General features: G+C 42.9%; 2 protein-coding genes across 7 annotated transcripts in view; one reads left to right on the top strand and one right to left on the bottom strand.

Moving 5' to 3' along the window:
* The window catches only part of lama2 (laminin, alpha 2), a 170330-nt gene extending 164791 nt beyond the window's left edge, over window positions 1-5539 (bottom strand). For all 5 annotated transcript variants that reach the window (XM_056427389.1, XM_056427388.1, XM_056427387.1 and 2 more), the window contains exon 1: window positions 5372-5539. In XM_056427389.1, the coding sequence (XP_056283364.1) occupies window positions 5372-5438 (67 nt within the window). In that variant the 5' untranslated portion in view covers window positions 5439-5539. The remainder of the gene's footprint in view (window positions 1-5371) is intronic.
* A 1200-nt stretch (window positions 5540-6739) lies between these two features.
* LOC130203089 (vesicular inhibitory amino acid transporter-like) lies at window positions 6740-23043 on the top strand. Of its 2 annotated transcripts, none has more exons than XM_056428990.1 (8): window positions 6740-6862; window positions 7447-8113; window positions 14488-14624; window positions 15290-15410; window positions 15622-15824; window positions 18955-19192; window positions 19479-19641; window positions 21675-23043. In XM_056428990.1, exons 1-8 carry the CDS (start codon window positions 6759-6761, stop codon window positions 21845-21847), a joined length of 1806 nt encoding a protein of 601 aa, XP_056284965.1. In that variant the 5' UTR covers window positions 6740-6758; the 3' UTR covers window positions 21848-23043. The 2 variants fall into 2 exon arrangements, with proteins under 2 accessions (XP_056284965.1, XP_056284966.1); XM_056428991.1 differs by having other exon boundaries at window positions 7450-8113.
* Window positions 23044-24769: the final 1726 nt, after the last annotated feature.

The raw sequence follows: 24769 nt of genomic DNA on the forward strand, positions 1-24769 counted from the left end.
TCGACAACTTCACAAACACGGTCTGACAAAACGTTATGAACACACACACGACATACAAGTGCTGTAAATCAAATCTGTCAAATAAAATGACGCTTAGTTTAAGCAGACATACACGTACACCAAGTGCCCAGTGAGTGTGTTGAGGGAAAATAAGAAAAAAGAAAGACCAATCAATTAAGATGTCACAACACTAGGCTATAGTTCTTTTCTTTTAGTTCATATATATAGATTCAGATATCAGACTCTATGTCCAAAAAGCTGCAGCCAACAGGCAGATCATATTGATTTGGTGATTTGTTGGTGATATTATCAGCAGACACCCAACATAACATAATATTATATTACCCTTCATAGCACCTGAGCAAGCAGCAGTTCTGAAACAATTATTTAGGTGATAATAATAAAAATAATAATAATAATAATAATAATAATAATCCATAAAATGTATATAACGCTTTTTAAGGTTCTCAAAGACAATTTACGTGTTACATCATTCACCGTAGACACAGCTACGGGGAGCAATTCAGGGTTAAGTGTCTTGCTCAAGGACACATCGACTAGGACGGGGATTGAACCGCCAACGCCCTGATTGAAAGACGTACTCGCTAACCACTGACCCACAATGGCCCCAAAATGATGTAGTGATGGATTCATGATTGGCAGAAAAAAACTATTAATTTATGAGGAACATACAGCAAGGACGCACTGCTATAATCTAATCTACCGAACAGAATATTAATTCAGCTCCACTTCTACCAACTGCAATTTAACCCTCCTGTTACCTTTCGGGTCAATTTGACCCCATTCAATGTTTAATGTCGGTGTTCTTTGGGGTCAATTTGACCCCAGGCTGTTTTTCACTGTGTCAAACATATAAGAAATATCAACTTTTTAATATATTTAAAGGGCTATTTAGGTCGTCAACAAACAAACATAAAGTACCTCACACTTAAACTTGGGAAACAATATTAATTCTAATAATTTTCTGGAGGTTTTAATTGCTGGGGTCAAATTGACCCCCGAGGGTAAAATATGTTAGTAAATGTAAAGGTAACAGGAGGGTTACACATTAATGCATGGCTAAATATAATCTAGTAATGCATAGAAAGTATACCTTTGCTTACGTACATTTTCCTCTTACATTTAAAATGCAGGATTTGTAATTGTAACGGAGTATCCACATGCAGGTGGGTCCCAGACTTCCTGTCTGACAGGAAGCAGCATGTGAAGCCAGGGAAACGTGTCTCAGTCTCTCGGGCCATAAGCACTGGTTCCCCCCCAAGGTTGTGCTCTCTCCCCACTGCTCCTCTCCCAGTACACCAACAGCTGCACCTCCAGTCACCAGTCTATCACTCGACATCCTAGTTGGACTCATCTCTGGTGGGGAGGAGTCCGCCTGCAGGTGGGAGATCGACCATGCGAGGGTGGACACATGCGAGTCCCTTCCCTGTAGCAGGAGGCTGTGGTCCATCAGGAACAAGAACTCACAAAAACAGTTTCTTTCCAGCTGCAGTCGGGCTCATCAATAAAACCTCCGCTGACTCATACACTAACATCCCCAGCACAATTTATTACCGTTACTCGGCAATAAACAGTTTCTGATTCTGACTGATATTTTTTCTGCTCTCTGGTATTGCTTTTTTTACTTGAGTAAAGCATCTGAATCCTTATTTCACCTCTTATATGGTGTGAATGGGACTGCGGGAGTCACAGATGAGTGTGTAATGTGTGTCTGTATTCATTCCAACCACTCTGCACTTGTCTTTCCATAATCTGCATTCATCTGCATGTTTTAACCGACTACATATCATTTTGCCTCATAGTGCTTAACCCATCATTACAGCACAGACATCCTTTTACATTCTCCTGGTTTTTCTTCTCCTGTCCTTCCTACGCTCCTTCCCTACTTCCCTTTTCTCTTATTTTTAAGGAAACATGCATATAAATTCACTGATTCAGCCAGAAAACTTTAGAGTGCTTTTTCTCTGGTGTATTCCTCTAAATCCATTTATCTAAGCCCGGCTGCTTTCGCATTGACATAGCAGACTGAGATCAACATATTTTAGAAACATTATGACATCGGGATGAATTCACTCCATGAAAATGTTGATTTCTCGTACGGACAGAAGAACCTACTCTGGGTTCACATCACATTCACTGTGGCTTGGTTAAATCCACATCACCATAAACAAATAAACACATCTGAGACCTTTTATCTCAAAATTATTCTTCAGCTTAGAACCTCGCAAAGAAAACCTATTTCACAGGATCACGCTTCACCTTTGAATATGCCAAAGTCCGATAACCATCAGCAGGAAAATCAATCAGTTTTCCTGAAATGTTTACTGAAGATGCAGGATGAGGTTTTTGCAGGACAGCGAAATTATGAATAAGTAACAGTTTGTCTACAATCCTTGGATTCATTTCACACTGGTGTCTCTAGTGAGTGTACTTCATATCCATTGATGTCAATGGGACTGGTAACATCCACATTAATTCACACATAACTGCAACAAGTTAACTGGCAACTTCTCAGACCTGGTTCTGATGTATGCCTCACTGTGTGGAAGAGGCTGGGATCATTATTGTGTGTAAGGCAACATCAGGCTTAACTTATCCTGAAGTTATCCTGCCATTTGAGTCAGTATCGCACCAATAAGCCATATCAGTTTTGGTATCCATCTCCAATGCGGAAGCAACCAAAGCCAGAAACAAACTCCCGACTCCTATCACATTTAGATCACACGTTGATAGAACATTATTGGTGCACAAATATGTGCATTCATCACATTTTTCCAACTGAGCCATGTCGACTTCAAAGAGCACAGACCAAACAAGAACACGGGATGTCTCTGTTGTAAAGAGCCAGATAGCTGTCGATGTTCCAGCACTCAAAGACAGTGAAACATCAATTCAACTATCAAAAATGTAATAACAAGTAATACAAATTATCTTTTTTTTCTCTCCATTGATCGACCGAGCGATAACTGCTTCAGTGTTATCTCAGTCTATCTCTCACTCCGCAACAAAGACAATCCCTTTGCCCGACCCTCTTCTAAAGTTGCTTCCGACTAAAGTGTTTCCATCCATCTCCTTAAAACCAGCATTTAAAAAACCCTTTTTAATTCTGAGGCTTTCTACAGCTTCCATTTCCATTCAACAACCCGCTGTTTGTCTATCCCTCACTACTCCATCCTGCTGCTTCAACCTCCTCCTCCTCCTCATCTTCCTCCTCCTCTTCTTCCTGCTCCTCCTCCTCCTCCTCTCTCTTTCCTACCCTCTGGACCTTCCGTCTACCTGCTTCACCCATCCTTTCTCTAACATCGATGTCTCCTGCAACGCCTCATAACTTTTCAACACACCCTCCTTCCTCTCTCCTCTCCATCTCAGCCCTCCTCCTCCTCTTCTCTTTCTGATTATCTCCTGGCGTCTCTCTGAGCTCTGTCGCTGATAGAGAGCACGCCTGGCTGACACGCCTGGTAATGATGCTCCTAATGCAGATGGCCTCTCCCGCCCTCTTCCACTCACTTTCTCTCTCTCATACACACACACACACACACACACACAGAATAGACGAGAAGCACACATCCTGATGGCAGCCTTCCCCCTTCCCATCCGCCGCCTCTTTGCAGGAGGTCTAAAGCCCTCCTGGTTTAAACAGTAGCTGGAGATATTTTGAAGTGGATAAATAGAAAAAAGCATGACGAGCACTAAATTTGTCTCATCTTTCGAGCAGCAGTCACAGACGCCCAAACCCCTCGCTCTACACACACACACACACACACACCTGCAAACAAACCCTGCAAACACTCACATGTTCAAACAGCCTACCAACCATGTTCATGTATTCTCCAGTATTCGTGTAATAAGTGGGACAATTTGACTAATAATAGGAATCCGTTTTTTGCATGAATATTTGGACTCTTATCGTGCACCATGCAATATTGATTATGTCCCAGCTGTCAATCCTCGTCTCTGCTGAGGGCATTGTTGCTCATTTTTCATTGTTGACAGTGTCACGGCCCTAACCCACAGAAAAGCACATAATTAATCTCTCACAGCCTCAAAAATACACCAACTAAAGGAGCAGCAGCTCCTCTCAAATGCATTTCATGACTTCATTTTATCTTTTAAAGGTTTGGTTCACCTGAACGACAAACGCAGAATATTTTCTCACTAAACCCTGGGGGTATCCAGGCATGCAGATTTATGTAGATGTATTTGTCTGCCAGCATAGCCACAAAGTGGATAGGAACTGAATTTAGTTTGTGGTGCAAAACATTGAAAATGGTATTTTATAAATTCCAAATCGATGTGATTGATTGTTAGCTTTCTGAGAGGAATACACTGAGGGCAGCCTGAGCGTCAGTAGAACACAGATAGAAACACTACATACTTTTAAAATGAAATATCAAATGACAATCTGAACTTCGTATCACTTGGAAAGTGACCCCTGGCCAAATTGCAAAAAATCCCAAACCAATATGGTACACTGTCAAAAAAAACGATGAGAATAGATAACTCTCTTTATCCTTTTACAAACTGAATCTTCTGAATCTTGATTTGTAAAAAAGGAACAGAGACATGTGGCCTATTCGGTAGCATACATATGATTGGCTTCGGAAACGCTGTTCTCATCACTTTCCCTCATTGTAGTGCAGTAAAAGTACTCTGTGTACATTAAGAGTGACTGGAACTATGTAAAGAGTAGAAAGCAAGAGTCCCTTTGGGGTGGACACAGCTTTGAGGACCAGGTGACATCCGGGGCACACTGGGCCATGATGAACTCTGTAAAGGGCAATCCAGATGACACATGTGTGTGCTGTGTTCGTACATACTTGAGCTATAACAAGATCTAACGCATTGACTTGATTTACGAGTCTGAAAATAACAAACAAAGCCAAGTAACACGTCTGACCGCTGATGATTTACGCTGTTTCGGAAAGTCCTCAGGCCACGTGAACGTCTCACACAGCGGTCCGCTCACACGCGTGTCTCCTTTTGTTTTAATTGGGGTCGACACGGTTTGTCAATGAAGGGGTTTCCCGTGTGATTTGACCGGTTCTGTCAACGATAAACAACATTAAAGAAACCCAACTGCAAAAATAGTGTGTGTGTTTTTGGTGAGGACGTGTGGCAGACTTCTTCGTGGTCAGACATGACACTTAATTCCCCCTGAGCTAACTAGCTCAAACGTGGAGCTAGCCGTTGACTGATTAGCTTATGAAGGGAAATGAGCAGCGGCCCCGAGGGCGTGACCCCGAGCCCATGTGGGTCCCGCTCTGCGGTACATTACTCTCGCGGTGCCGAGTATCGGCGTATTGATCTCGAGCCCTATCAATCAGGGACGATCAGTCTCGTGAGGACTCACCTCTCTGCCGGGCATAGCTGCATTGCCATAGCAACGCGGTCAGGAGCACGAGCCGGAGTCGCTTCATTTCGTCCTGTCTTGAGGTTTGATATCGTGGCGCGCGCGCGCTGCGTAGTCAGCGCTGGAGGTCCTCTCGCGCAGCTCTGTGTCGCGTTTAGTGTCAGAGGAAAGTTTCACAGAAGTTGACCCAAACTCTCTCTCTCTCTCTTTCTCTCTCTCGCTCCCCCCCCACCCCTCTCTATCCTCTCCCCCCTCTTTCTCTCTCTCCCCACTCCTCTTGCTCTCAGTTCTTCTTCTTCTTCTGATAGATAGATAGATACATACATAGATACATAGATAGATAATCTGGTGGATATAAATATAATCACCTGATGTGTTTTGTATGTTCAATGTTAAGTTACTATTAGCCTATATGTATCAGTCAAATAAATGTAAAATGTATATCTAATAAACAACAGTTGCCGTTGAAATATAATGGAGTAAATATAAAGACAAAGCAAATGAACGGTGGCATCAGCAAAGCCTTGGCTGCCACTGACATAGAGAAAAGAAGGCAAAATAAAAGAGTTGAAAAGCAGTGAATGGAGCACAGAAATACTTGAGAAGTGAAGAGTTGGATAGAGGTTTGTGAGTAGTTGTGTCCAGAGTTGTAGGAGTTGTGTATTGTTCTGTGGCTCCTCCTGCTGCCCTGCACAACTCACCACAGTCAGGGGCAAAGCTGGAGCACATACAGTCCTCAAAGCCGACGGTGCACAGAGTCCTAAAGTATCCGTTTGAGTATTTTGTTGTTAAACTCATTTTTTAAGCTTCCAAAAAAGTTTTCTAAAGTGAAATGGAAAACTAGTTGAAGTAGATTTTTAATGACGATGCAAAGGTTGAAGATTCATGACACAGATATAGCACAGTTATTAATGATCAAAACAGAACCATTAAGCCTGAAGGGTAACCTTTTAATTACAGCAGTGCTATTGCATCGTATGAGTACTCTATATCAGCATGTAAAAGTTAAGTTTGGCTCTCCACCTTATCCCAGAATCTACGTATCTACCGTGAAGGCCACTTGGCTGTTTACTCCTTCACTGTCGGAAACATCAGCATATTATAATGTTACAGTTCACCAACTTGTCAATCACTTCATACACCTGTGCATGTGTGTAGTTATGCAAGTGTGTGTGTGTGTGTGTGCGTGCGTGTGTGTGTGCGCGCGCGTCTGTGTGTGTGAGGGAGACGCTGTTGTTTGTATACAGTTTCTCTACAGGAAGACATTGTGAGTGTGTGTGTCCAAGGGTTGAATTTGTATATGAGTATGTTTATGTGTCCAGTTGTAGTGAAGCATCCCCCAGACCCTCAGACCTCCAGGCTGACTCTGCACACAGTGAGGCTGAAGATGGGCTCTCTTCGCTGGCCTCGGAGCTCTGGGCAGCCCTGCAGTGCTGCTGGGTCTCTGTGGGGCTGGACAGTGGCAAGGCTGCATCTAGACTGGACATCAAGGTGAGTCAATTTACATCAGAATCTGATAGCTGTATTATCATTTGTTTTAACACAATATATTCAATATTATATGTTATATTAAGCTGTGGAGTAATTGTCAAGATAATTGACATAGACACAAAAATATCTTTTTATTATGGATGCAGAAATGTGTTTCAGGACTAATCATATATATACTTGTTCTAATATACAACACTATGCATTGATATATGCCAAAGTAGAAAAATAGATAGGTAAAGTGTTTTTATATATTGCACTTTTCAAGAGTGGGAGTGACAATGTACTTTACAAGTCAACAAAAATAACTTATTGGATGTTCTTTTTAGATATTAATATTGTTCTTAATATATTATATCTGTTGTTGTTTTTCAGTAAGTTCATCTCTACTTTTCCCCAACATAGCGTGACGTGGTCTGTCAAATTAATTATGTCATTTTCCTTCGTGTGAAGGAATTGCCATTAAGAGCTTCAGTTCTTTTTGGAACTGGCCAGATGCTGGCACCAGTTGGTCTCCCTACTGGTGTACAAATAAACTGGTTTAAAGTGGACGAGGGCTCAACATTCAATCGAGTGGTTTTGATCAGCAGGTTCTTTCAGCAGGACGAGGAGATGCTGATTCTGACCCACAGTGATGAGTTGAACAGAACCTATGGCGAGGACAGCAGATTGCCTTTTGACAACATCGCAGACCGAAATAACACAAGCTCAGACGACACCAGAAGAAATAGAACCTTGTTTCAGACTCAGCAAGATAATCCCAGTGTCCCAGAATCCACCAGCACCTTGCTGCAGGAGAGCCCGGCGCTTAAAGAAACCAGAGCGACTGTGATCTCCACTGGACCCAGAACCATGACCATAACTTCAGCAGTTGCCACTCCTTGTTGCCACTCCTTGTGGTTCAAAAACACCAACGGTCATGGCAAAGGAAGAAGATCCTTGAAGACGGACGCTGACAAGATGGGAAGCAACAGTGAGCAGAACCAGAGTTTCAACCACAGCCAAGGGAACAAGACGGGATCCAGCAGGACGCTTAGCGGGAATACGCAGAAACAGAGACTTTCTGAGGATGGAGAGGAGGAAACCGTGGAGGGGACTTCTCACTTCTGCACCAGCCTTGATGAAGAGAGGAGGATGAGGAGGATGAGTTTGGTTAAACCAGATCAGAGCCCCAATGCCGGCTGCAGAAGTGTGAATCCCACTCTAAGCATCACCGCATGGGAGGCTGGCTGGAACGTCACAAATGCTATACAGGTAAACTTATTCAGTTTTTGGCATGGTCACAAGTCATTTAATTCAATTCAATTCAATTCAGTTTATTTGTATAGCCCAATTTCACAAATTACAAATTTGTCTCGGAGTGCTTTACAATCTGTACACATAGACATCCCTTCCCCAAAACCTCGCATCGGATCAGGAAAAACTCCCAAATAACCCTTCAGGGGGGAAAAAAGGGAAGAAACCTTCAGGAGAGCAACAGAGGAGGATCCCTCTCCAGGATGGACAGAACAATAGATGTAATGTGTACAGAAGGACAGATTTAGAGTTAAAATGCATTCAATGAATGTGACAGAGTGTATGAATAGTTCATAGTAGGCATATTCCACGATGGAGACCTCCACGATCCATCAGGCAGATGGCGGTGGGGAGGAGGAGTGGGCGGAGTCTCAACAGGACAGTGGCGTAGTCAGGAGCAGGAATTCCACGATCCAGACCTCGATGATCCATCAGGCAGATAGGATCTATGTCGTCTCATAGGGTCCGATGACCCCATGAGACGTGAAGTCAAAAGGACTCCGGGGAGACAGCAGAGTTAGTAACGTGTGATTGAGAGATGAAAATTCATCCCTAAGGAGAGAAAAGAGGAGATAGGTGCTCAGTGCATCCTAAAACGTCCCCCGGCAGCTATAAGCCAATAGCAGCATATCAAGGGGCTGGACCAGGTGAACCTGATTCAGCCCGAACTATAAGCTCTGTCAAAGAGGAAAGTCTTAAGTCTACTCTTAAACGAGGTGACTGTGTCTGCCTCCCGGACTGAAGGTGGAAGCTGGTCCCATAGAAGAGGAGCTTGATAACTAAAGGCTCTGGCTCCCATTCTACTTTTTAAGACTCTAGGAACTACAAGTAGTCCCGCATTTAGTGAGCGCAGCTCTCTAGTGGGGCAATATGGTACTACAAGCTCCTTAAGATATGATGGAGCATCACCAATCAAGGCTTTGTAGGTTAAGAGAAGAATTTTAAAAGTGATTCTTGATTTTATGGGTAGCCAGTGCAGAGCAGCTAGTGCAGGAGTGATGTGATCTCTTTTCTTAGTTTTAGTGAGAACACGAGCTGCAGCATTCTGGATCAACTGGAGGGACCTAAGAGACTTATTAGAGCAGCCTGATAATAAGGAGTTGCAGAAATGAAGTCTCGAAGTAACGAACGCGTGAACCAATTTTTCTGCATCTTTTTGAGACAAGATGTGCCTGATTTTTAAAATATTACGTAGATGAAAGAATGCAGTCCTTGAGATTTGCTTTACGTGGGAGGTAAAGGACAGAAGAAAAAATTACACCACAATATAGGAGAATATTTGATGACTTTCGGATTTTCACCCATTACAATGTTGTTGTTTTTCCACATTATTTTATCTTATTCACCCCAGCTTAGTTTATCAATTCAGATTACTGTAAAACATTGTCGAACCCCGTCATTTATTTTAGACTTCTGAATATGATTTCTTTCTTTCCAGGCATCTGAATCATGTAACTAATGGGATCCCTTTCCTTTTTAGCCCCAACGCACATGCACTTTGTTTAATGTTTTTTTTTTTTATCTTTAGTTTACTGTTTTAAAGCCACAGAATTATGTGTTTGGATGTATTGAAGACCAAAAGGGAAAGTGAAATAAATGGTTTGGTACATGAGAAAAGTCAAATGGCACAGATGGTGCTCCAATGTGCCCAAATGCAAATTTTAGAGACCACGCCTGAATTCTCTTCACTAAAAACTCTCCAACTATTGTTCTGCTTTATTTTTCCTGAGTCATACTTTGCAGAGAGTCTGTTCACAAGTTTTTTTATTATCAGGGTGATTTTAGGCCTTTGCTTTGCATCCATCCAGGACATATTCATCCTGAAAGTGCTTTTTTTCCTAATCGAACCTGAAACTTCTATGAAAATCGAAGTTTCATCTTTATTTACTCCTAACCAGTCACATATACACTCATATTTACAAATCTGAACAAAAGCTCACATGTGTTGCCTTTATTATAACACCAACATTATTCAAATAGCTTTTGTGGTTGCAGAGCTACACCCTTTTTAGTTTGGGTATGTCATTTCAAGCAGAAACCTCAAAAATCGGGTGGGGCTAAGGAGGTTAAAAGACATATTACCCCAAATGTATCCCAATGTGTATTATATGTGGGGGAAAGCATTTAACAGTCACAGCAGATTAAGCCTCTTCCAGATGAATGTACTGTAAAGAAGAATGACACAAAGCCAAATCCATTACAATGGATTATATGTGTTGGTTAAAGTTATTCAATCAGGGCCTGAAGCCCAAATTTCAAATGTTGCGTTGGCTGCTGAGTTAGATCTCCTGATAACATATCCCATGTTTACTGCAGCATGCAAACTTGGTATTCATTTATGTTGTTGGGACACGCTATGTCTCTCTCTCTCTCTCTCTCTCGCTTGCAAAATGCAAATGTTAATGTAGATGGCCGCCGTTTAGGCGCCGGGCTGCACACTACATTTAAAAAGCATTAAGCATGGAGACTATTTGATTCGCCGCGTCGTGTTTTCATATCAACGGAACAATGCTCCGTGGTCTTGCAGGCTGTTTGTCAGGCGCTCTCCAGTCTTCTTAATCAAATACAGTGTGAATCAAATTGTCAAAGAAAAAAGAAAAGAAAAGCTCGTGGTCACAGAGCGTCCTCGTGGCGGTGATGCTAATAGCTTATTACGCCGTAAACGCTGAGCTGTATTCAACTGATGCACTCATGTAAATCTGTCCCTTCGCTTCATAACTGCGGTGTAATTGAACAGCGTCACTGGGTCTGAAAAGAACATTGTGACATTAGGATGGAAATACAGTGTACGCATGCATAGGCCTATGCGCACACACACAAACACACACACAAACACATAAACACACAGACGCTAACAAATGAAGACACGCGTCTCCTTCAGCAGGCCAGGTGAATTTACATCAAATGCTGTCATTTGCCGGTCGGCGCTGTTGTCATTATCTAAATACGTAGACAAACACATGATATTTAATAGATAATCAAGTATGTTATGTGCTCGGTGTATTGATGCTAGTCCATCTATCTGAGAGACGGATATTGTTCTGCTTTAATTAGAGACCGAGTATCCGTGCGAGGCAGAAAAACTGAGTTTGTGATATATTTTCTGTTTTGCTGGTTTGAATTCCCCGTTCAAATATATGATTCGTTACTTGTGTAAACTCAGTGCTTAGTTATATTTGAATTAATTTGCACGTGAAACACTCTTGTGAATTGAATAGTTTCTATTTGACTGTTCTTTTAATTCAAAATTAGTTTTTTTCTTCTAGAATGTGCTAAAAGTATGGGCTTGTTTGTGGGGTGGGGTTGTTCATGTTTTGTAGGTTATTCATGACCTCCAGCTCAATGTAATCAGGAACCTGAACCAAATGGATTGCTCAGTAATCCATTTGGTTCAGGTCACAGATCGGTTGAGTTGAGGCGACGACTTGATGACTGGCGGAGCAGAAATGAGTCTTTTATGAAAGGTGGTGATTCACTGGATGCTTGAAAATCTCAGACGGTGATGGATGACCACGGAGTAACAATAACAGACACAGAACGTATCGGATGTATAAACATCAGAGCCACGATGACAGATCATTTGTTAAGAGGCTAACAGATGTCTTATTAATGGGGGAAAAAGAACATCAATTTGATCTCCTATCAAGGCTAAAAAGAAAATATGTATTTTCCGGTGGTTTTATACTGATGCCAACACAACTATGTGATATGACGGTCTGCCAGCTTCATAAAGTTTTCATTAGAAAGGGAATTATCTGCCAAAAATTAAGAAAAAAAAATCCAGCTCTAAAGACTTGTGAACGAGGCAGATCCTATCTGTGTGGCTTCATCGCAGAAGAGAGACTTTTGGACCTTTTGTTTTTACAATTTAACGGCCTCTGACTGTCTTACCGTAAACTGGTTTGGAAATTTAAGTTCTAAATATGTTTTTTTCAAACACAAGCCACAGGGAAAAGTAAAATGTTCGGATGTTTCTTTTGGGAAGATTGCAGTCGAAAGTGATTTGGTTAATCCAGCTGCCAAATACATCCCAAGACACTACCAAAAAAAAGTGAGGCTGAATAAATGCTACAGCCGGATCTGGGCTGGTCCACAACAGTCTGGCTGCTGCTGGAGTCGGAGCTGCAGGACATTCTGGTGAACCTGCATGGACCCGATTCCACGTGGCACAGATGAAAAGCATTAAGAATCACAATATATAAACGCCCGTCGTCTCGCTGATGCTCTTGTTTACTTATGTAGGTCAGAGAGGCGTCAGCATAATATTGAGTTCCTCACAGAAATGTCAAACCTGTTTCTGGTCACGTCTGCCCACCTCCTCCCCTCATGGTGCAGGGAAACACACTTCCCTCTTCCTTTTTTTTGTGCACAGGGCATTTGTGTTTGCATAAAACATGGCGCACGACCTGAAGAGCAGCAGTTGACATCTCGCACCGACAGTCCCGACAGGAGCCGTTAATGTGAAATAAGCATACTCTTTTTTTCAGCACGTCTCCCTGAGATACCCTGGCTGCTCTGTGGTCTATATTGATTATTTAGTTTCAGCTATATGGGCTATATGGTGCATTGGGTGACAGTTTATTGCAGGATAAACCTAAATCTTCGTCTCCCTCAGAATCAATCAGGGATTTTCTTTCCTCCCTTAAGGCAGCCCGTTTGTGATTGGGAGCGGCTCCAGGTTGTGTTGAGCAGAGTTGGGTGACCAATGAGGAATGAGCTGGCAAAAACTCACAGAGAAAGGGAAGCGGAGGGAGAGAGAGAGAGAGAGAGAGAGGGAGATGAAACCAGATACTTGAGCGTCAAACTGCTTTCATCACCAGCAGTTCCATTTGAACATCAAAGCTCCATCAGCATATGCGTAGCAGACACAAAATGGTGACTTGAAAGAGAGAGAATGTGCGCTCGTCCACAGTGTGTGTGACTGTTTGTGTCTGAGCCTTCACAACTCTGTGAGTGAGTCCGTGTAGCTCCATGTAGCAACATCCAAGAAGCAGCAGCTCCATCAAAGTAGAGTCTACGTCTCCTCTGCTCTCCCCTCGTCCTCTTCCTCCTTCAACCTCCTGCTCTCTATGGGTCACGTCCCACCTCTCCTTCCTCCTCCCTCCTCTGTTTCTGTCTCCTTATCTCCTCGACCCTCTTCTCTTCTGGCCTCCCACCTCCATTTCACTTCTCTCTCTGGCAGTGCCTGACGTTTTCCCTCGGTCGTGGGCCAAAGCTCGACTCTCCTCTTCCTTCTGCTCCTGCTGGTCTCCTGCATGCTCCAACTCTCCAGGCATCAGGCCAAACCTCTCCTCTCCTCTCGCCTCCTCATCCTCCAACCACTCTGTCCTCTTCAACGGTCTTCCTTAATCTCTCCTTTTCTCTTTTCTTATAAACAAAGTTTCTGAATTCTCACATTTTAATGATTTTCAGTGATCGGCGATTATGGAAGTGACTTAAATTGGGCATATTGTAGTATATTAAGGACTTTAATGTCCTATATTCTTTTTACCTTGACCTTCTTGTACCTCACACCTTTCACCTGTTACATTTTTTGGTTATCACGACTCACTTTCCGTACGCCTACCAACTTTCCGTAATAATATCTATTTTTCTTCTTTTGTCTAGTTTGTCTTAAAACTGTTCCAGATTTTTTGTACATTTCAAATGTTTTAACCCTTGTGTTGCCTTCGGGTCAATTTGACCCGATTCAATGTTTCACCCTCCTGTCGCCTTCGGGTCAATATGACCCGATTCAATGTTTAACCCTCCTGTTACCTTTATATTTACTAACATATTTTACCCTTGAGGTCAATATGACCCCAGCTATTAAAATCTCCAGAAAATTATTAGAATTAATATTGTTTTCCAAGTTTAAGTGTGAGGTACTTTATGTTTGTTTGTTGACTCCCGAAAGAACACCAACATTAAACATTGAATCGGGTCAAATTGACCCGAAGGCGACAGGAGGGTTAAATATTGAATCGGGTCAAAATGACCCGAAGGCAACACAAGGGTTAAGACAATAAATTCTGTAAGACACATTTTAGTTTCTGCATTGTTTCTATTTGTTCTAATTCTTACTCTGAAAATAAGTGTAGCTGATGAGAGATTTTCTTTTGTCATCATCTTTTTTGCTTTCACTTTAATAGTATGACAGGATAGAGACAGGAAACAGGGACAAAGGGACCTAACGACTCATCCAGGGCTGAAGCAGAAATTGTTATGGCGACATGGTTATTTTTATTTTTTGAAGCACCTTTTTAAATGGGGTCTTGGTCCTTCTTATTTCTAACCCCCCTCACAACCCTGCCCATATGGTCTTTCTTTCCACCTTTCTCATCTACCTTCAGGGGATCTTTGTGTTGGGTTTACCCTTCGCCCTGGTCCAGTCAGGTTATGTGGGTCTTGTTCTGCTGGTTCTGTCCGCCTGGTTCTGCAACCACACCGGGAGGATTCTGGTGGCCTGTCTGTATGAAGAGGAACAAAGGTGTGTCCAATATATTCTGGATATCTGCAATATCACTTTCTAATTAGGTTGCATACATGTTATTATGTAAAAACAGTTGTTTTGTTTCTACTGATAGCAGATATACTAAGCAACTTATTTGTGTCATTGCTGCAGAACTTATGGTCCGTATACTTCTCAAAAAAGCTCTGTGCTCAGTGGAATGTTTTTATTTTAAGCCATTGGCTACGTTTGAGTTTTGGCAGTTTTTTTCTCCTATCTGTATTTCATTAATGGCGGCTCTCATTTTGTGACAACTGATTCGTTCTCATCTTTATTCCTTCTGTTCTATACTGACTCCTTGGGGGAATATAACTCTAATTGAGAGTCCAAATACACAAACATGTTGTTCTGTTCATTCACCAGTGGCGAGCAAAAGATATGTGAAAGGGTCCATCTGTGCTTTGAGTTTACTTTTGCCTCATTGGTTTCAGAGTTTGTCATTTTATTATATACGCTGCTATAGCTGTAAAAAAAAAACACCTCATTGTAGTGACTCCACTCTCTGGAACATTATCCATATATATATATAGCTTATAGTAGTTCAACGACAGCATGCTGTAGCTTTGAAAACCGTGACAATGGTGAAAGATGTGACATTGGATCATGAACGATCCATCACAGTGGCCGGTGCTTGTATCTTTCAGCGGCGGCTCGGTGTCGATGGTCAGAGTCCGACACAAATACCAGGACATCGTGGAAGCCGGCTGCAAAGGACTGTGGCCCAGCTTGCCTGCACTGGGGGGGTGGATGATTAATGTAGCTCAGGTAACACACAGATACTTATAAACCAACCCACACACATCCCTTGTATTGCAAGTCAGTCTGCACATACATTTGGTTTTGACATTTTTCTTCCAACGGAATACTTCTAGATTACATATTCACAATTCAAGATGTAGAATAGATAGAAATACATGTCCTTAGTTTCCCACAAAAGACAGGATGTAAACATCTCGTGTTTCTTCTTCTACTCCAGGTCATCGAGCTGTTGATGACCTGCACCCTGTATCTGGTCGTCTCCACCAGTCTGTTGTCTGACAGTGTCTCAGGGATGGCTGTTCCTAGATCAGTGTGTTCTCTGGTGTCTCTGGTGTTCCTGCTGCCTTGTCTGCTGCTGACTGATCTCAGACCAGTCTCCACCCTCAGCCTGCTGTGCTCCCTGGCACACATCCTGATCGGGTGATTGAATAGGAGACGCATCAGGTTTGTGCTGACAGAGCAGTAAACGTGTGCACGCTGTCAGCTGACCAGCATCGGCTCACACACTGGCGGTCGTCATAATCTGCTCTCATTTACACCCCTGTGATGATGTTGCAGCTGCTGCTGGTTACGCTGTCTGCTCCCAGCTGCTCCCCACTGATGTTACTGGTTGTCTGATTTGTTTCATCTGCCAGGTGTCTTGGAAGATGGAATTTTGGATTATAATCTGTGTGCATATAGACATTAATTCTCATTTATTTCCTTTACAATTCAATGCTGTAGCAGGAAGAACAACATTTTATCTTGACATTACATTACATGTCATTTAGCAGACGCTTTTATCCAAAGCGACTTACAATAAATGCATTTCAACCTAGTACAAACTAAGAACAACAAGAATACAGGAAGTAACATTTCCTCAACATCAACACTACAAAAAAACCATAAGTAAGTGCTATCTAGCCACTGAAGTGCTATAATGTGTGTTTTAATCCAGATATAGATCGGAAAGGTTGTGTTTTCTTCGGAAGATGATGAGATTTAGAGACTTTGTGTTCTGCTGTCACTGTCCACCACTCCACCACCAGACAGCCAGGACAGCAAACGATCTGATTTTGATGAGCTCGAGAGGTGCAGTCGATTTGTCGATGTGCTGCTGCCGAATGGACGTGCGAGCGGCAAGCGACCCGTGTGGGGTAATGTGGGGACCACCGATCGGATGTAGGCACGGCCGCGCCGATTTTGAAGCCGATGCAGAGCACCAGGTTTTGAAGCGGATGCACCAGTGAGAGCGGAGTGGAGTGGTGGGTGGAGGGTGGAGTGGAGTGACAGAGGCTCTGCTGCAGGCTGGGGCTGCTGCTCTGGATGAGCTGGATGGGCTTAGGAGGAGAGGCAGGGAGTCGAGGCAGGAGGGGGTTGAGGAGGAAGCCTGGACCTGCGCCTTCGCCTTCCGCCTGGATCAGAAGGTCCGACCTGATGTGAAGTATGTACATGTACCTACAGGATCGATTCGTGCAGGTTGGTGTGCAGGGTCATGTTGCCGTCAGGTTGTGGGTTGGCTCTCAGGTAGTGAGTTGCTGAGGTGGTGTGAGGTAGTCGGGGGTGGGGGTGGGTTGAGCCGTGGAAGAGCTGTCAGGGGCCTGGAGTGGAGGGGAGTTGATTCAGTCTTGGTTAGGGTTGATCTGAGAGGTGACAGTCAGCAGAGAGATGGTGAGTGATGTCAGAGAGACAAGTCGAGATTCGAAGACATGGTGGTGTGTTGGCCGAGAGTTTCGGATGGTGGTGAAAGAAGCTATGTCATGAGAAAAGAGAGAGAAGAATGAGGAGACAGGAAAGAGAGATTGAGGAGGAAGAGACAGAGAGGAGAGGAGATCCAGGGAGAGAGCAGGAAGGAACAGAGACAACCCCTCCAGTGAGAAGACAAGTTACAGAGAGTCAGATCCTCCAAGCGTCAAGTGATCAGGAAGGTGAAGTGAAGAGAGATCCCCAGGTCCTGAAGAGAAGAGATCAGATCCTGAAGGAGAGAGGTGGCTGCAGAGGCGTGGCCTGAAAGAGGATAGAGGACAGAGGAGAGAGAGGACAGAGGAGAGTGTGAGTGCTCAGAGAGAAGCTCAGGGAGGGCAAGGGAGCCTTAGGAGGTGCCGTGATTGAAAGAAGGGTGATGGTCAAGGAGAGAGGGTGAGGAAGATAGGAAGAAGGCTACTCAAGATAGGCTCATGAGGAGTTGAGAAAGGAGAGAGAGAGAAGAGAGAGACTCTGCTAGTTGCTGACTTAGAGAGGGGCAGGTTCAGAGTTTCTTCAGGAGAGGATCCTCCTTCCAGAGGAAGAGAGTGGAGGAGGGAGGCAGAGACAGGGAGAATCAGAAGGTCGAGAGGGAGGTGGAGAGCAGGGAGGAGTATGGGGGGAAGAGAGGTCAGGGCCAGGGCGGGGCGGAGGTGTCACCAAGCTGAGAGAGAGAAGAGAGGGTGGGGGAAAAGAGAGAGAGAGGGGGGGAGAAGAGGAAGAGTTGGTGGTGAGAGAAGATGGTTTGTGAAGATGGAGAAGTAAAGGAAAGTGTGAGGGGAATTTCGGAGACAAAGAGGGGAAACAAAGGAAAGAGGGAGGAGGACAGGGGGAAAGGAGGGGAGGAGGGGAGAGAAGGAAGAAAAGAAAGATTGAGGAGGAGAAGAAGGAGGACTGAATTTGAGTCAGGTAGAGAGAAGAGAGAGAGAGAGAGGAGGAAGAGGAGGAGGAGAGAGAGGATTGAGAAGAGTTTTCAAAGAGGAGAAATGGCTCTGAGATCTCTCGAGGGCCGCTCTTCCGTCCCGCCGGGTTCAATTCTCGGCGTTGACCTTTATATTTTTGCTGAATCTCCCTTCTTTGGTTATTTGGGTTTCCCTCTGGAGCAGACGTTAAGTAATTAAGTAAAAGTAACCATTTATTGCGTTCACATACTGTAATGGTAAATAATAAGCACAACATTTAACTAGTTTTGTAAAAGATATCTGTGTGTTTACATCTTTTTGTTGATCTGGATTTTTTTTTAGATAAAAAAGGGTATCCAAATGAATAATTGCTAAACATAAACAGTGTTTTTTATTTTTTAAATTGCAATAAAAGATTAAGGACTATGCATCCCATTTCTTCAGAAAAACACAACACCAGTGTTTCTCCAAAACGTCAACCTTTACTGGGCTTTCCTGTGAACCCAATTAGTTTAGCTTAAAGAGTAGAACAATCTTCTTCATTAATCATACTGACTAATTTAGAGTATTTATGTGTAATTAAAAAGAATAAAACATTTTGAGATTGGACATTGATAATAAAGTATTTTGGAAATGTGATTCAAATTCTCAGTCCTGTTAATAATTGTTGCTTTTGTTTCTTGTATTTTATTTTCTCAAATGTTTATATTCCTTCCATCATTTTCCTCATCCGTCCTCAGGCAGAACTTCTGCTTTTATTAGTCTGTGGACCCGAGAGTACACTACTCTTATTGGACCGTCCTGGACAATTACATGTTGAATGAATAAATAATGAAAAGGATTATCATTCTATTAATTTTAGATGATTTATTCATAGAGCATTCTTTCTCATCTTCTCTCATTCTGTCTCTCTCACCCTCTTCCAGCCTGTTGGTCATGCTGTACTGCCTGAGTCGAGCCAGCAGCTGGTCTTGGTCCAGTTTGTCTCTGTCAGTGGACCCGGAGGACTTCCTCGTCTCTGTGGGCGTCATCATCTTCTCCTACACCTCTCAGATCTTCCTCCCTCCTCTAGAGGGCAGTATGGAGGACCGAGGGCAGTTTAACGCCATGCTGGGGTGGACTCATGGCGCCGCCTGCGTCATGAAAACTCTGTTTTCTTTACTGGTTCGTGACATTGTGTTACACAGAAAATGTTCCTGCACTTTCAGTAACATTATTGAGTTCATATATCTGCTTGTATGAGTTGTTATTGCGTCTAACAAGTATGAAAACATAGTTGTGTGAGGACTTAAACAATAACATGCATAGTGTATTCAGTTTTACTTTAATTTGTTGATCGCCAAATATCCAGGAGCTTGACATCTGGCGGACAACAGCAGGTCGAATCAAGCGATGGACAAATGGAGTGATTAATTGACTGATTGCATTAATTGATTACCTTCTCCATTAGGCCGTGCTGACCTGGGGGGCAGAGACGAGTGAGGTCATCACAGACAACCTGCCCTCTGACCTCCGACCTCTCGTCAACCTGAGTCTGCTGGCTAAAGCCCTGCTGTCCTACCCTCTGCCATTCTACTCTGCAGCTGAAATACTACAAACATGTCTGCTCGGAGGTGAACACGACCACAAAACACCGACATGGCCCGAAGTATTGTAAGACATATGATACATAGAAACATGCTATTTATTCTAGTGTGTGCCCAGGAGGTTCAGACTGACTGTAGATCTACATTGTATATGTAGATAAGAAATGGCCCAAGTAAACTGTAATTTCCTTCACACCATTTTAAATACTCTGTAAAGCATCGAGAGCCTGAAGAAGCAGGCCTGAGGCTGGAGTTTCTCTAGATGGTCAATAAAAATAGCGTTGAAGAACGTTATTGAGTGACATTTGAAGGCTCTCCCATGCTAACCAGTTTACCGAGCGCATAACGTTTAATTGCTCCAGAGATCATCTGTGTTGCGCTGTGACGGAGCAGCCTCCGGGTGGGAATCTCTGCGGGTGTCTCAGTGTGTTGCTGGAACAGAGCACGACAGCCGAGTTGGCTTTCCATGAAGGTTTGTTGAGCGCACAGATCACCACTTATGTTACATGCTGGCATCCACCCTCAAGCTTGTATAATATGAAATATGGAACGAAGCAATGTGTTATTCAGCCAAGATATGCTGGACTGGACACTTAACAAGTCCATTCCATTATCCGAACCGCTGCTCCTATTCAGGGTCGCGGGGCCGATCCCAGCTGACATTGGGAGAAGGCAGAGTCCACCCTGGACAGGTCACCAGATTATCACAGAGCTCATATAGAGACAGACAACCGTTCACGCTCACATCCACACCTACGGGACATTTAGAGTCCAATTAACCTGAGCTGCATGTCTTTGGACTGAGGGAGGAAGCCAGAGAACCCGGAGGGAATACGCGCTGCCACGGGGAGAACATGCAAACTCCACCCGGAAGCACCTCTGGGATCAGGGATCCAACCCACTGTAGGCCTTGCTGTGAGGGCGAGCCACTACACCACCGGGCAGCCTCAACAAGTCCAATTCATTCAAATTTGACAAGATAACTTTATTAATCTCCAGAGGGTGACAAATAACAAAAGGTCAAATCAGACAGGTGACAGCAGATTACTAGCCACTACACTAACATTAATACAAACTAAAGTAACACGCATGTTAGTGTAGCTGAGAAGTTAACCACTGAAAACAATGTAAATACAATTAATTGTTGACTTCATTCAAGGCTGTGCTTGAGGGATGCACCTACAATCTGGTCCAATAACATAAGCAAAACATATTAAACTAGAATGGGCACTCGGTAGAGCGCATACCTTCGCATATCACAAGATTGGGCATTGAATTATGAACATTTTGGCATTAGTTGCATGCCAATTGGATAAAAATGTATCGTGCTATGGTAAAAAAAAGATGTTGACCTTTCCATGACCTTGACCTTTGACCCGATTGATCCCAAAATCTAATCAAATGCTCCTCGGATAATAACCAATCATCCCACCAAATTTCATGCGATTCGGTTCAATACTTTTTGAGTTTTGCGAATAACACGCATACAAATAAATAAATAAATACACGGCGATCAAAACATAACCTTCCGCATTTTCAATGCGAAGGTAATGAAACCTTACAGATGGTCACAAAATACAACTTATAACAACTAAAAACAAGCAAATATAAAATGCCATTTACTTTCATTTGAGAGCTGAGGGTTCAGGGAAACAAATGTTTTCACCATCGCTAAACTTTAGTTGGTGATTGACTGTCAACATTAATGATGTCATCACATTACAATACTTTATTCCCCAAGTTGGTGTCATGTAGTTTAATGATGAATATTCTCACTTGGCAAATGCAAAGGTCATTTTAAGCTTCTCAGTCCTCTACATCTTTTATTTAGAACTCAATTGTCAATTCATCCTGTAAATAAAGTCATTAATGTGGTCCATGCACGGCCTCATTAAGACTGTCATACTGTACATTCTAAAGTAGGTGGCTGATGGCACCTCTGTATGGAAGCAACTGGGAAGAGTCAGAATAGAGCAACCCATGAAAAGAAGTTGCTTTGCAGGTGCATAATTGTACAGATTACCACTAAGAGCCACTTCTCTGCTCTGATCTTTCCACAGGTGTCTCATCCCCCTCCCAACACGGAGGTGTGTCTCGTACGGCCCTGTTGGTCCGCGCCGCCTTACTGATGACATCATACCTACTGGCCCTGCTCGTCCCCAGGTTCTCCCTGTTGATGGGTCTGACAGCTGCTGGTAGACGTGTGCATCCTGAGTCTAGGAGCCATTTGTAGTATGTCCGGTGTGATCTGTTCAGTGAAAGGACTGGTGGGAGGAATGTAGGATGATGGATGAATGTACAGATGGACGGACAGGCAGATGGATGGGTGGGCAAATTGATTGCGTTAGAAAACTGTATCAGCGCACCATAACTCCAGTCATTAAAGCAGCATTTCATATTAACTCTGGTTCAAATGACTAAGTGTAATGACAAAGGGGTCAAAAGTGCCACGTCTACGGAGAATTATTATCCACTCTGCAGTTTCCCTCGCAGACATTTCAAGTGTCTTTCAGCTCATGTTTTTGGTTACTGGTCCACAACTTTACTATTTGGGTTCACTGGCGTTGCTCTCCTCAGTGTCACGTTCAGCAGGGAGGCAGCTGGGCTCAGCTAAACATCCACACGACCAAGTAAGCAAAGCAACGCCTGTAAAAGAGTTATCACATTGCTGTTGCCTCCAAGAGGTTAAACGAATCCATTATTGCAGCTTAAAACATCCTCATTAAACTGTCTGGAGGTCAAATTCTTAAATATAGCTTTTCTTAACATTTTGGATGTAGAAATAAGTCGTAGTATGTATGATGTTTGCACTCAATTATGTTTTGTTTTGACTGTACAGTAGGTGAGACCATCCTGCCATTCAATGATTTCAAAGATTTAACCTTTTTTTTTTTAAACAATCATTTAATGGTCAAACATTATATTTTAAATAATAAACGCTATGCTTGGTCAGTGGGAAACGAGCCCTTAGGTTATATTATTACATGCAGTAAGTGAGAAAGTTGAACAATAAAGTAATACACTCGTCAAAGTATATGAAATGTGACACCATGTCAACAAGTGAAATGATTAAATACCTGTATGTCTACTGCATGCTTCTTTAAGCTTCTTACAGATCCACCTGTCACCACCGGGGATGTTTGTGGCATTCAATTAACACAGAAACAAATCTTGTTTCCTACACTTTGTTTGTGAGAAGAAGTAAACATAGATATAGTTCATGTTTTTGATTACAGAAGATGGATTGTGACAGAGTTGGTCAGTGTCAAGGAAGTCCACGGCTTTTGTTCAAGTAGGGCGTGGAGTTACAGGATGAACTGCAAAGCAATTAACTCGTTTTTTAGCTCTTAATGTCGAGATGAACCTTTTTGTCGTGCATCATTATTGTGTAATTGCAGTGTTATGTGATATTAATGTGTGAACCTTATCTTTGTTGTAATTAAATAATTAGCCCTTAAAAAGGATAACTTATCTTCTCCTTTGGGCTGGAGACGATCGAGTGGTTTTATCTCCTGTCTGCATTTGTAATTGTTAGTACATGTTTGGAGGGAGTGTGTGTGTGTGTGTGTGTGTGTGTGTGTGAGTAGGTGTGTGTTACTCATGTTGAGGGTTAGGGTAAGCGCCGTGTAAGGCAACAAAAAAGGGAACCTGCTGTGAATGTACTGCTTCTGTATTCGAGCGAGTTTGCAGTAAATGAATATAAGTCAATGTAATGTCCACTAAAGTGATGGAAACACGACTCTCTCTCCCCTCTGTGTGTGTGTGTTATGTGTGGTGTGTATGTGTGTGTGTGTGTATGTGTGTGTGTCTTGGCAGGTGGGAGTAATCTTGGCTTGGGTTCGTCTTGTGTTTATGTGCCTCCAACGCACCGAGGAAGTGGGTTGATCCAAACTGTGAAAGAAAAGAAAAAGAACTACAGAGGAGACTAAAACGGTCTCATTTTTCATACTGTTAAAAAGGTCTCCCAAAAATGTAAAAAGTGAGAGGAAAGAAAAATGAGCTGGAAAAAGATAAGACTGAGAAAGGGCGAGAATGAGAAAGTGAATCACAGTTGAATTATAGAAGGTCAACAGGAAGAGAAAGTTGCAAAGGAGGAATTAAAGTTTTCAGTTCTCTGTGACGTGACCGTACGCTGTATTTCTGCTATTCTCTTGTCAGACATGCAAACACACACTAATTACTCAGAACTATTTATAATACTAACTAACTTATGGTGCTGTTTGATGCATTTTAGCATTAATAAAACACCACCGGAATCAATATAAACTTCAAATAAAAGGCGCCGTCAATATCAAAAGACATGATACAAATGTGATTTGTTAATATAATACTGGGTGGTTATAATCGTCGACTGTATGAAACCCATAAGTTTCAAAAGAACCGTTCTGGAGCACAAATGTGGTCCCTAGGCGTCGTCGTTCTGAGTAATCCTCAAGAGGTCCATGGATAGTTGTTTGCTGCTCCATTCTTTCTTTTCTTTTTCTTTTTACGGTTCGGCTCACAGTCTATCTTCTCACATTACAACCTCACACCAAAGACACACACACACACACACACACAAACACACACAGCTGACACAGTGACAAAGTGAACACCTGTCACCTCCTCACAGATATTATTATGTGTGTGTGTGTGTGTATGTGTCAGTATCATATGGTGATGTGGCATGTCCACTGCATGTCAGTCTGTCACCTATTCATCACACCCCCCCCCTCCCCCCCCAAAAAACACACACACACATATCTCGATTTAAAGTCGCCTCATGTGAGTCCTCTGGTCCACTGACCAGATACTTCAGTGGAAACAACACTTGTCAGCATGAGTTTCAGTGTGAAACTGTGAAACTACAGGCAACTAGATTTCTGAAGCAGCGCGCTTTTCCCCCCCGGGGACAATATTTACAGCACATACACACTTCCCGTTGCAACACACAGACAAACAGGACAGGCAGACGTGAACATGAGCGGAGATTCACTGTGTCGGTTAACTTTCTGTCTGAGGGTTCAACGTCCCTGATTCAGGACATTTGCCGCTCATCAATTTCCCATCTCTCTGCCCTCGTTTCAAATCAAATCATTGCTATCAAATCTCTAAACGAGTGATAAAATGCCCGGTTTACAGGGAACAAGATGAGGCTTTTTGGAGGTCCTTTTTT

The sequence above is a fragment of the Pseudoliparis swirei genome, chromosome 12 (genome assembly GCF_029220125.1).
Source record: "Pseudoliparis swirei isolate HS2019 ecotype Mariana Trench chromosome 12, NWPU_hadal_v1, whole genome shotgun sequence".
NCBI classification, from domain to species: Eukaryota; Metazoa; Chordata; class Actinopteri; order Perciformes; family Liparidae; genus Pseudoliparis; species Pseudoliparis swirei.

Coding starts and splice junctions, on each gene's coding strand:
- LOC130203089 (XM_056428990.1), top strand. CDS start 6,759: ATGGGCTCTCTTCGCTGGCCTCGGAGCTCTGGGCAGCCCTGCAGTGCT. Junction 8,114..14,487: donor ACGTCACAAATGCTATACAG/GTAAACTTATTC, acceptor ATCTACCTTCAG/GGGATCTTTGTGTTGGGTTT. Junction 15,825..18,954: donor CTGGCACACATCCTGATCGG/GTGATTGAATAG, acceptor ACCCTCTTCCAG/CCTGTTGGTCATGCTGTACT.